Genomic DNA, 12316 nt, shown 5'->3' with positions numbered 1-12316 from the left:
CAAAACAGGTACCTGATCCATCAAGTCAGGGCCGGCAAAGGCAGTGAGATGGGCCGTTCCCTTGGGTACCATTGGCCGTGAAACTGACGTGGCTTAGTCACATCAGCTCAGTGAGCCACTCGCTCCAGGGAACTTTGACTTGACTCCGTATGAAGGACCAACTCAGAGCTTGTCTTCTCTGCTGAGCTTGCCAGCGCCGAGACTGACCGGTGCCCGTGTGTCCAGTGAGAATTGAGCTGAGACCCATGGCCCTCATCTCACCTCACCTCAGCAATGAGTCAGTAATCGGCTTCAACCACAACTGCCCCAGACTGGATTTGAGCAGACTGCTGAGGGTCCCTGTGTCCCGTCTCATTCAGCTTCCTTTTGACTGGAGGCGGCTATGGATTGGGTTAGCTTCTGGTCTCCTTGCTTTTGGAGAGTGAGGGGGTGGCTCTGAAGGGTCAGCTCACCCCACCTCCCCTCTGCCAGGGCGGAGGTTGGGGTCCAGTCCCAAGCCGTGGGGAGGCCCTAGAAGGTTACAAATTAACCTCTCTGGTGCTGCAGGGAGCTGTGGATTCACTCCAGGGAGCTGGCGCCTTCTGGCCTCCAGACCCAGACTGTGCAGCTGGGAGACCACGGGACATCCGATACAAGAGAGATTTTCCATGAATAGAACCTATCTGTCACTGACGGGCTGAGGTATGACTGCGGTGCCCAAGCACCGAATCATATTTAATTTCCACTTTGCAGGCTGGAGAAATGAGGCAGAGAGAGAAATGACTTGCCCAAGGTCACACAGCTAATTGGTGGCAGAACCAGGAATAGAACCCAGCCGTCCTGTCAGGCTCTAGCTGCACTAGACCACGCTGCCTTCCCCCAGTTTTGGAGGGTGGGGATCCAGCTTGGATGACTGTGACAATCTGGGTCCAGAAAAGGGGGGTCCGAACCCCAAAGAATATGCAATTGAATCAGCTGGTTATATACAATGTGATTGTGGATGAATACGTCAAGGAAGGTCTTTCATGAAAGCTTGTGATGTTCTGAACTTGCTGGGCATTAGGAGAGCTGCATGCAGGGTAGGTACGCATCAGCGCATGTGTATATGTGTAGAACGCTGTAACCATGGTGCAACTACAGCATCACCTTGCAACAGGTGGTGAAGGGATCAGGCAGAGAGGGGCACCAAGCCAGTTGTTTACAGGAAACCAACTTCAAGTACCCATCCATTGTCCAACCAGGAAAAGACAATGGTGGACCATTAGAGTTAATGGAAAGACATGGAGACAACTGGGAATTCCCCCCACTCTCAATACCCATGAGTCACCATGCCAGGAAAGAAAAGGAAAAAAAAGCCTTTTAAAACCAAGCTTGTGTCTGAGGTTTTTTTCCAGAAATTGAGGGGAAGCCTTTAAGTGCAAAGCTGTCCCTGAACCGCTGGGTCCTTCTATGACGGCCAGGGTATGCTGGGAAACCATTCTGAGGCAACAGGTACCTTATATTAGAAAAGGGGATTTGTCTAATATAGGCGTGTAAAGCCTGAGGTTGCATCTTTTTGTTCATTTTCTGTGTGACTAGTCTGCGTTTGCTTTTCCTTCCTGTTTCACCTTTGAAGCTGTGATTTTTTTTCTTCTATTAAATAAACTTTTTGGTTATTTTTGCTCCCAGCAGGTCTCTGCTGCACGAACTGCGTGGAGTGTGTCCACCAAAGTGAACTGATACCTGGGGGTGTAGAACCAATGTGAATGAAATTGTTTTTAGTTATTCACTGTACCATTGTAACTTCTGATCACCATTTCATTACACTTGCCATTTTGCCTACATTGTAACTTCTGTGCAATATTGTAATTCAAAACCCATTTTAAAATGCTGACTCCATTTTGTAGAAGGCTTGTGCTGCAGCCTCCATTTTTGCAAGCCATACTGTAATTTTATTAGTCTAGTTGAGATGTGTGAATGAGGGATGTATGGGCGATAGAATCAACCTCCAGCACCAGCCCGTCCTGATAAGATAAAGTTCAAATACCAACGGCTGAAGAACTAGACAACAGCCCTAACTCAAGCAAGAAGCATCCACCCTAAAAAGAAAAAACAACAGAAGGAAAATCAAAGCCAGGTCCCAGGCTGACAGTCACACCTGCAATTGACGGGTGATCAAGCACCAAACCCAGAGGCGCGTGACACAGCGAGACCTAGAGACTTTGGATCCAAACTAAAAGCCTATAAAAAAGGAAGGGTGAGATGAGAGACTTTGGGTAACGTTCTGCTATCAACATCAAGGAGCATCGGTGCGTGCCCGACAGAGACCCAGCTCCTCCTCGGGCTCAGCTTTCCTGGCCAGTTAGCTGCCACGAGCTCCGATCCCAAGCTGCGAACTCAAACTACAATCAGGACCGGTAACTATCCAGCAGCTGCAGAACATTTTGGTGTGTGTGTGTGTGTGAGTGTATGTGTATAAGCATTAAGGTATTTGCTAATAGTTACAGATTAATAATAAATGTGGCATCTTTGTCTTGATCCCTAAAACGATCCTGTGTAAGTTTGTGGGACAACAGGGGCTCTTTGCACACCTTCGGGGGTGACAAACTAGAGGGGAAAAGTCCGAGTGCCTGGTAGATAGGAACTAGGGTAGATGGAATGGGGAAGACTTGGGACTGGAAGGGCCCTGCAAGGAGTTGCTGGAAGCCAGGGTGACACCTTTTGCCTGTGGTCTGGCTAGTGGTGTCAGGGCTCTGAGACACAGCAGTATAGCATTAAGGCAGGCAGTGACAGAACCCCTCACTGGGCCCAGAACGTCCCAGTGACATCAGAACTGCCCCTGCCTCTTCGTCCCAGCCTCAAACCAAGCCCTGAATCGATACTTGGTTGGTTGGTTGGTTTTCTCCCCACCCATCACACCGCACGTCCCGTTCCTGCTTCCAGTTGGCAGCGAAGCATCCAGGCCACGAGGTGGGAGGCTGCTCTCCTGAGATTTTTGTCCCAGCTGGAAGCAGAAAATCCTAGAGTCCCCAGAGGGTGTTACTTCTCCCAAGGTTTCCTATCTGCAGAAGGATCCCAATGTTCCAGCATTTCCCTGACGTTCATGATGTCCTGAGACACCAGTGGGTGGATCCCGAGTTAGGGACAGATGGGAGGCTGGAGATCATGGGCATGCATAGTCCCACCACCATTCAGTATCTCCCCCTGGACATGACCCTCCCAGTGCATGGAGCAGGCTGTGTTCTCATCTCTCCCCTCTCTGCCAGACTAGACCCCAGAGATGGGCTTGGACCTAAACCCCATATCTAAGCAGTCCCACACTGGAACAGCAGAGCCCCTCATCCAGATGTGACTCCCACCCATCCCCCTCTCCTGACATGGGGATGCCAGGCCAGATTTGAAATGACCAGAAACTTCTTGTACATCCTGCTTCCAGCTAGGACAAGGGAGATGGTCTTATCTGAGGCTTCAGGGCCGCAGCCTTTCCAGGAGGGTTAGCCTGGAGGCTCCCCTCTCCCATGTAGGCCTATTTGTGCAGCGACCATCCAGCTAACCGTCCTGAGAGGAGCAATTCACTGAGCATCTTGGACAGCTGCAGCTGTTTCCTGGATATTGTTTTTCCAGCTAGTCTCCCTTTCCCTCCCCCCACAACCCACCAGCAACCGTAATCCCCCTCAGGGACCCTGGCAGTAAATAGACGCTGGGCAGGAAGAGTGGAAGGGAGAGGAGAGCGTGGGGGTGGGAGAAAGATGATGGGTGAGCAGAGGGAGAGGGGGGGGAGGGGCAGAAGGGAGAGAGCTGGGGGAGGGAAGGTGAACACACAGACAGCAGGCAGCTGCATGGGAGTATAATGCAATTACAGATCTCCCTTTACACGGCCAGAGCCTCTCCACCCACCAGACACGCTCAATCACCACCTCCACATTTTCACAGTAAACACTGTGAGCAGACTGTGGAATGCCAGTGGTGCCCCTCCGTGGATTGCTGATGTGGGGCAGCAGGGGATGGCCTCAGGCCCATCCTAAACGCCAGCAATATAAAGTGTTACCTCAACACGATGTCCTCCCCACCATAGCGCTCTTTACAAATAGATGCAGTCACCTCTGGGGCGGAGCAGAGTCCCTTTTGTGAGCAATGATCCACTGGAAAACAAAACCCAGTGCAAGATGCTAAGGAAGACATTTGAAAACACATAGACAGGACCCTCTGGCAGATTTCATTGTTTCCTAGGAGAGATAAGGGCATAAACGATATCACACCACCCCCGCAGCATTCTGTAAATGCTGCAACCCCATTTCTAGGCTTCATTCTGGTGCTTTTGCACCATGGGAGAAAACAGCCAGATTTCCCCACCTGGGAATTCCTCCAGTTTAGGGGAATTCCCCTGGAGAGTATAGGGCATAACATGATTCTTCCACAGGAGCTGGGAAGCAACTATCTCCCCTCCCCTGTACAGACCCAGGGGTCTGACCAAATGTGTTATGGGGATGTATTTTTATTTGCCTTTCTCTTTGACATCAGGCTGTGTGGCAAATGCTAGAGGCAGGATCCTGGAACTGGTGAGCCAGTGGGTCTGAGCCAAGTTTCCAACACACGTTCCTGTAGCAGGTATTTCCAGGTTTGGAGTTTGTTTTATGAAAACAACAACTCGGTTTTTAAACAGCCTAAATCTGTGTTTATCTGTGTTTTTCTCGCTTAATGAACCAAGAATCTGTTCCTGTCAGGTCTCCTTCTCCTACCATATGTTGATCATTTTACACCAGCCAGATTCCAAATGAACCATGAGATGGAATCTAGTCTGAGTATTTAACAAGCAGCCTTGGTTTTTGGTCTGATTTTCTAGCCAATTGCAATTTTCAGACACGACTTTCAAAGGAGGAAATATGCCTTAACGCTGCAAAAAGTGTGGATTTGGATGCTTTTTAACGTCTCATTTATTTAAAAAAAAAAAGTGTCATTTTTGCTTGAGTGGAGTTTGTATCACTTTCAAAGTGGAGCATCAGTTATATTTTAAAGAAACAGGACCATTTATACATTTATATTTTTGCTAGTCTCTCCTCTTGTTCCAAGATCCTGGAGTTCTGAACAGCCCAAATTCACACAGATTTCAGCCCCTTTCTGGATCAGACTTTCTTGGACATGGGGTAAATCAGTGACTCTCTCTGGTCCTGAATCTGACCTCACTGACTCTGGTTTTACATTACCCCTTTTTTCATGGAGATGCTCCTGATTGACATGGCATGAGAGGGGAGTTAGGCCCCATTGTGCCTCAGTTTCCCTAGCTGATCAACGGTGACACTGATACTTACCAATCTCACATTGGGCCTGTGAGGATTAATTCATGTTTGCAAAGTGCCAGGAGGCAGGGATAAGAGGCGATTGGGAGTCAGGACTCCTGGGGGCCATTCCTAGGTCTACCATTGATTCACTGTATGAGTTTGGGTTAGTGGTGACCATCTACAGTTCAAGGACAAGCATGTACAGGCCCCATGGCTACCTGCAAAACTGTGATCATGGCCTGCCTCATAGCTTTGGTTCCTGTTTCATGGCTGGCCTTTAACCTGGCATAGCCTATCCCATAGCTACCCCCACACCTGACCTGGCCCAGGCCCCCAGCATAACACACCTTATCCCATAACTTCTCTACTGTCCCCCATTAACCTACCTCCTACCCCATGGCTAACTTCCAGTCTCACATAGCTAGCCTCCAGCCTAGCATAGAATCAGAAATGTAGGGCTGGAAGGGACCACAAGAGGTGATCAAATCCAACCCCCTGCACTAAGGCAGGACAAAGTGAACCTACAGTATCCTTTACACTTACAGGTGTTTGTCCAACCTGTTCTTAAAAACCTCCAATGATTAATATATGAAAAAAACCCAAGACTAATATACCCAATTTTTTTAACCTTCCTCCATAGGTCAGTGTTTCTAAACCTTTGAACATTTTTGTTGCTCTTCTTGGGACTCAGTCCAATTTGTCCTCATCTTTCCTAAAGCGTGGTGCCCAGAATGGGACACAGTACTGTACTCCAGCTGAGGCCTCCCCAGTGCCAAGCAGAGTGGGACAATGACCGCCCAGGACTTACACAGGACATTTGTGTTAATACAACCCAGAAGGATACTGGCCTTTTCCCCAGCTCGTTAGGTTGTTGACTCATATTCAATTTGTGATCCACTGTAACCCCCAAGCCTGCCCCAGGACTCCCACATTGATCCCATGAACTCAGCTCTTACCCCATGACTGCCCCCCAACCCTGATCTGCCCCAAGACCCCTAGCTTACTTACCCCCTACGGTCCCCATTAAGCCAGCACCTACTACCCCACGCCTGCCCTTACTCTCCTCCATGCGTTCAGCCCTCCCCAGACCGCAAAAAGACAGCATCAGCCCCCCCCCTTTCCACGTGGTACACTGAACAGCTCCCCTCCGTTGCGCAGGCGCAGCCTCTGCCGGGCTAGTCCGGGCAACGCTCCCACGTGATCATTGCGCAGGCGCCGCTGTACCCCGGACCATACCATTCCCAGACGCGGGGGGTGGAGAGATATGTTTCAGACTCCCGGTTCCGTTCGCACTTTCTCCCTCGGAACCGGGTTCTGTCCCCTTCTTCCGCGCTTCCCCGTTCCGGAGTGGAGCGAGCCGGGATCGGAGGGGAGGGGAGGCGCTGTGAGCGGAGGGGGTGGAATGGTACGTCCCACCCACCCCCCGCGCCGATAGTGGGAGCGGCCGGCACTGCTGGCCTCCTTTCCTTTCAGCGCTGGGGCCGCCGCCGCCATGAGGTGAGCGGGGCGCAGGCCCGGCGCGGGCCCAGTCGCGGGCTGGGTTCTGCCCGGAGGGGCCGCCCGGGCTCCTGAAGGGACACGGGACCGGAGGGGGGTGGGCGCTGGGGACGTTGGGCCTCCCCTCAGGAGAGCGGCCGGCGCCGGGCCTGCGGGTGGGCCTCGGCCTGGGGCCGGGCCTAGCTGAGAGGAGCCGCTGCCCCCATCCGGGAGCGTCTCTTGCCCCCTCAGCCCGGACCCGGGCTATGGCAGCGGGGCGATTAGGGGCGGGGGGCTGGAATGGAGCGGGGGGGGGCGCGCGCTGGGAGCGGGGGGGCGCGCGCGCTGGGGGCGGAGGGGGGCTTGGAATGGAGCGGGGGGGCGCGCGCGCTGGGGGCGGAGGGGGGCTTGGAATGGAGCGGGGGGCGCGCGCGCGCTGGGGGCGGAGGGGGGCTTGGAATGGAGCGGGGGGCGCGCGCGCGCTGGGGGCGGAGGGGGGCTTGGAATGGAGCGGGGGGCGCGCGCGCGCTGGGGCGGAGGGGGGCTTGGAATGGAGCGGGGGGGCGCGCGCGCTGGGGGCGGAGGGGGGCTTGGAATGGAGCGGGGGGGCGCGCGCGCTGGGGGCGGAGGGGGGCTTGAAATGGAGCGGGGGGCGCGCGCTGGGGGCGGAGGGGGGCTTGGAATGGAGCGGGGGGGCGCGCGCGCGCGCTGGACACAGGTGGGGGGGTGGCTGGCTGATCTATATGGCGTCCCAGTAAAGTCCCCGCTCTACTGGATCTCCCCGATGTTCCCACCCCACGGGGATCCCGCTGTCTGGAACCCAGCCGCGCCTGGGGTAGGTGCAAAGGGAGCACACGTCTGCTGGGCCCCGCACTTGAGAGCTGGGCCTCACTTCCACAGTGGCCGGTGATTTTTTGGGTGGCCAGCGTGAGGCACCGTAAGTGGTGGGTGCTCAGCTCCAGCGAGGCACCCAGAATCACTGAAACTTCATCCCATCTTCTGTTTAATGCGTCACCCGTCACCCGCCACCTTCGGTGCTGAGCTTTTGCCACAAATGAAAACCTCCTTAATAAGAGTTTAATCTGGTCAACGTCACTGGCCACAATTTCTCCACTCACACTGTTTTGCCACATGCCAGATTTCCATGTGATTGCTGCCTTTCACTTCAGAGGTGATGACATTTCCGCAGTGCCATATGTAATTAACTTGCATTAGGCTTTGTAATCTCTGCCATGAAAGGCCCTTTATACATTTAAATAAAGCTAGACTGCATTTTGAGCATTCCAGGAACAGTGAAAAATGTTGTGATTTGCCATTGTACTAAACTGGGGGCTGCCTGTTCTAAGCCATGTGTGTTGGTTTGTTCAGTATGCTCAGGCTCCAGAAGAGGCTGGCCTCCAGCGTCTTGCGCTGTGGCAAGAAGAAAGTTTGGTTGGATCCTAATGAGACCAATGAGATTGCCAATGCTAATTCTCGTAAGTAACCATTTCTCTTCCACATGGGCACTGGGCAATTCAGTGCTAGTGCTATCTTCTGGTATGATTTGTGGGCCTAGCTAATTATTGAATATTGCAGAAGATGCAGTGATCTCAATTTGTCTTTGTTACAGGCTTGGTAGTAGAAAGGTTAATTTAATAGTAGCTAAACCGAGTTGCCTTCTCCACAGGCTTTTTTATATTCAAGTTTATTTAAAGGTTTTGCTGATTTACAAGCATATAGCAATTGCCTTCCCTTGATAACTGGAAGCAGTAAATGACCAAATTCTAGAATTCTGCTAAATCCACACTGAAAGAATTCACACAAGAATGTGATGACTAGTGTGGATGTTCTTTGGGGGGACAGGAGTTACAAGTTTCTAGTCAAACACCAACCACAGGGATATCTAAGGGTGAACAGATGAGATGCATGATTGAAAAATGAGAAGAGCAGAAAAACATGAGTTCACTACAAGTACTGAAAAATAGACAGTTTGTCCCTTCTCGTGGACTAGGCTTCCTTTTGTGTTAACTGAGCTAGCAGATCCAGCAGGTAGAATGGAGGCAGAAGCTGGACCCAAAGGACATCTTTATAAAGTTTGCAGTGTGGACCTGAATGGAATAAACAGTGATTGGGAGAATGTTTCCCATGTAGGCCTGTGGTGGACTGCAACAGGACTGCTTGAGGAAAACAAACTTACTTAAGGGACCTCTGTAAAGAAGGTCAAAATCTTCTTAAATTCCTTTAGGCTTAGACTTTGTAATCCATCCTGAAAACTCCTTTTGAAAAGGAAAATTTGTTGGTGTTGGACTCTCGCCTTGCTCATACTGTCCATTTTCTGTTCCATTTGATGTCTTCAACATGGAACATCTCTTCTGATTTCCAGGTCAGCAGATCAGGAAACTGATCAAAGATGGTTTGATAATCCGCAAGCCTGTGACTGTTCACTCCCGTGCCCGATGCAGGAAAAACACCTTGGCCCGCCGAAAGGGCAGGCATATGGGCATCGGTAAGTGATGGCTGGCTTCACTCTAGATAACTGGGGTTAAACATCTGTCAACTTCTAGAGACCTTTGCTGAGGGTGGATTTATAGACAGTCCTATGTACCAAGGAGGGGCCTTGTAATGCAGCTGGGTTGTTAATCATACTCCTTGGATTTTGAGGTGTTAAGCGCACTGGCAAGGATGCTTACTGGTAACTAGCTGTGTCCTAGCTCTGTAACACCTTTCTCTTTGTCTCCAGGTAAGAGGAAGGGTACAGCCAATGCTCGTATGCCCGAGAAGGTGACCTGGATGAGGAGAATGAGAATTCTGAGACGTCTGCTTCGCAGATACAGGGAGTCCAAGAAGATCGACCGCCATATGTAAGTCTGAGAGCCAAATGAATCCTGCCCTGCTTCTCCTTTGGTGGTGGGTGTCTGGGTGGGGAACAGGGTCACCATCTGCCTGGATAAACCAGCCTCTGCTGCGCAAGGCTGTTGCAGCAGGCTCTATAAACTTGGACCTGAACCCACAGATGCCAAAGTGGAAAGCCAAGAGAGATTAAACACATCTTTTATGTAAATGATAAATCCCTTGCAGTGGATAAGGGCACGGGAAAGCTGCTACAGAAGGATCTTGGTGTTAGTTAGTGCTTCTCAGGACTAGCTCCTCTGCTGAAATTGGAGGGCAGGACAAGGGAGTCATGTGTGGTGGTAGATTAAGCTGCTGCACGATGGTTAAATTCATTTTCAAACTCTGGGACACACAGGTCACTATGTGGTCCACTGCAGAGAAGGCATAACTGCTGTTTATCTAGAGTCACTCAAGGTGTCTTGGAAGCCGCACAGTTCGTATTTCCTCTTTTGTGCCATCAAAGAAATGAGCGTTGCGTCCTGCACCACAGGGAGCTCTCACCTCACCCTGTCCCTTCCCTTTCGTTAGGTATCACAGTCTGTATCTGAAGGTCAAGGGTAACGTGTTCAAGAACAAGCGGATTCTGATGGAGCACATTCACAAACTCAAGGCAGACAAGGCTCGCAAGAAGCTCCTGGCGTAAGTGTTTGATTATTAAAGCGATTCTGAGAGCTTAGTACAGGCCCAAGGCTTAAGTTTTGCACACGTGAGCTTCTGATAGTGCTCAGTATCCGTTCAAGTGACTCCATGAGCTTTCAGCACTTGGGTTACAAAGACATTGGTTCTCTTATTGTGGCAGCCTGTCAAGTGAAACTGACTAGAAATAAATGAAGTTCGCTAGCATCTCTTCACTATCCAAGCCTGGTCATAGTTATGCTGCAATAGCTCTGTCAATTAGGGCTGTGATTATTTACTCATATACTGGTTTAAGGTTTGGTATGGGTGCAGACTGTCATAAACTAGAACAGTATAAGCTCTCGTATATCAGTATAAGTGCATTCACATTAGGTGGGTTCTACCATACCAGTATGGTTAGAGCAGCAAAACTTTCTAGTGTAGACAAGGCCTAAGACTGAGTGGAATACAAAATAATACTTCATAAATGTTGACAAATGATCTGGATATTAATGGCTTGGTTTTAATGGTGTAAATAAATCCAAGTATGACTTGAATGCCCCCTTTAAACAAGCTTTGCCCTTCTGCGTGACATAAACACCCAGGAAATAACACACATCTTCAGGGGATGGGCCAGTTCCCCTGCTGAATGTTGTCCAAAGACCTTGCCATTGAAGGGGCAAAGTTAAGACAATTGAAGGACAAATGGGTTCTGGCAGATCATGCATTGTTTTCCCTTTCTACCTTCAGTCACTGGACTGATCAGTTTTGTCAAGATCTCAAGGGCACTCTCTAACAAACAAGTTTGCTGTGTGGTGTCCTTGGAGATGGAGTAAAGACAGCAGCATGCTCTTGTGCTGTCGTTTGGGCCAAGGACCTGTTTAGTCCCAATCCTGGCCAAGGGTAGATCCCATTGATGCCTGCATATATTACTCAATAGGTCAGTGGGGTGTCACTGAACAAGACATTGAATTGCACTTAAGACTGTTGCATTGAAAAGCGCTAGTGGGGAGGTGTGCGGGCGTCGTAACCTGGTAAACAGCAGCTATGATGGCGCACGAGGCATTTGTGAAATGCGTGTTCACACCTCCTCTCTACAATGGCTTCCTAAGGCTGGAGAAAAATAGTCAGAGGTGGGGGGTGATGCCCAGGTAAAAGCTGCGTGAGTTTATCTGGGCTGCTGGAGGCTGACGCCCTGTGTGTTCATGAAACCTATTTTCATCTTCAGTGACCAGGCCGAAGCTCGCAGGTCCAAGACCAAGGAAGCCCGCAAGCGCCGTGAAGAACGTCTGCAAGCCAAGAAGGAAGAGATCATCAAGACTCTCTCCAAGGAGGAGGAAACCAAGAAGTAAACTTCTGTGGCTGTTCTGTGTACATAGTGCTCTCCATCAAAGGGTATTAATAAATGTTCCACATCCAAACCTAGTCTTTGGCCTATGTCTAACTTCCTTTCCTAGTTGAGGGTTCCAGGGTGCTGAGTTGCTTTTGCCATCTGGGTATAAGTGCCTCTTGCAATACAGTAAAACTTCTAATGCAAACTTTCTATCATACAGGTCTAGAGACAGGTTGCTCATAATTTGCACTGAAAGTGTTGGGAGGCAGCATGCTTAACTTTTCAAGGCTATGCGGTGCATCTAGTCAGTACAGCGACTCCTTCCTGGGTTAGGAACAGGGCAAAGGGACTCTCAGCCAAAGGAAGATCATTGAGCTGGGGGTGAATGGGCTTACAAGGAGATGACCCTGGGGGCAAGATGCAGTAGAAACAACCAATGAGAGCAGTCCCTCCATGGACCTGTTGCATCCCTGCAGTGCAGTTAGTATCTCAGACAAGGTAGAAAAGTTAGAGCCAAGTGGCACCTTCATAAGCAAAGGTCAGTCTGGGATTTTGTGTGTGGAAATCCTGCTTGGGGCGGGGGGGGGGGGGGGGGCGGAAGCAGTTATTCATTACCAATGGCATGATCCAAGGGGGGAAACGTTTCATTGAACATATGCAGCTTGTCCAAAGCCTGGGAATGGGTACCTGTAACAGCCCCAAACTTTGGTAAAGGACACACAGAAAAGGAGAGTGTTAAGAATCTGTACTCAGTGTTACAGACCTGATTGTCGAGGAACAGGGG

General features: G+C 50.5%; 1 protein-coding gene across 1 annotated transcript; it reads left to right on the top strand.

Annotated features, from left to right (window-relative positions):
- The first annotated feature begins 6659 nt into the window (after nt 1-6659).
- Nucleotides 6660-11624, top strand: RPL19 (ribosomal protein L19). The gene is made up of 6 exons (XM_065422499.1): nt 6660-6734; nt 8082-8188; nt 9076-9198; nt 9433-9553; nt 10113-10223; nt 11428-11624. Exons 1-6 carry the CDS (start codon nt 6730-6732, stop codon nt 11549-11551), a joined length of 591 nt encoding a protein of 196 aa, XP_065278571.1. The 5' UTR covers nt 6660-6729; the 3' UTR covers nt 11552-11624.
- Nucleotides 11625-12316: the final 692 nt, after the last annotated feature.

The sequence above is a fragment of the Emys orbicularis genome, chromosome 25 (assembly GCF_028017835.1).
Source record: "Emys orbicularis isolate rEmyOrb1 chromosome 25, rEmyOrb1.hap1, whole genome shotgun sequence".
NCBI lineage: Eukaryota > Metazoa > Chordata > Testudines > Emydidae > Emys > Emys orbicularis.
The sequence above is the reverse complement of the archived record's forward strand: the minus strand, read 5'-3'. Positions and strand labels throughout refer to the sequence as shown.

What these genes read in the sequence shown, in the direction of transcription:
- RPL19 (XM_065422499.1), top strand. An exon ending in AAGAAGATCGACCGCCATAT is followed by an intron (nt 9,554 to 10,112) that starts GTAAGTCTGAGA and finishes CCCTTTCGTTAG; the next exon opens with GTATCACAGTCTGTATCTGA. An exon ending in GCTCGCAAGAAGCTCCTGGC is followed by an intron (nt 10,224 to 11,427) that starts GTAAGTGTTTGA and finishes TTTCATCTTCAG; the next exon opens with TGACCAGGCCGAAGCTCGCA.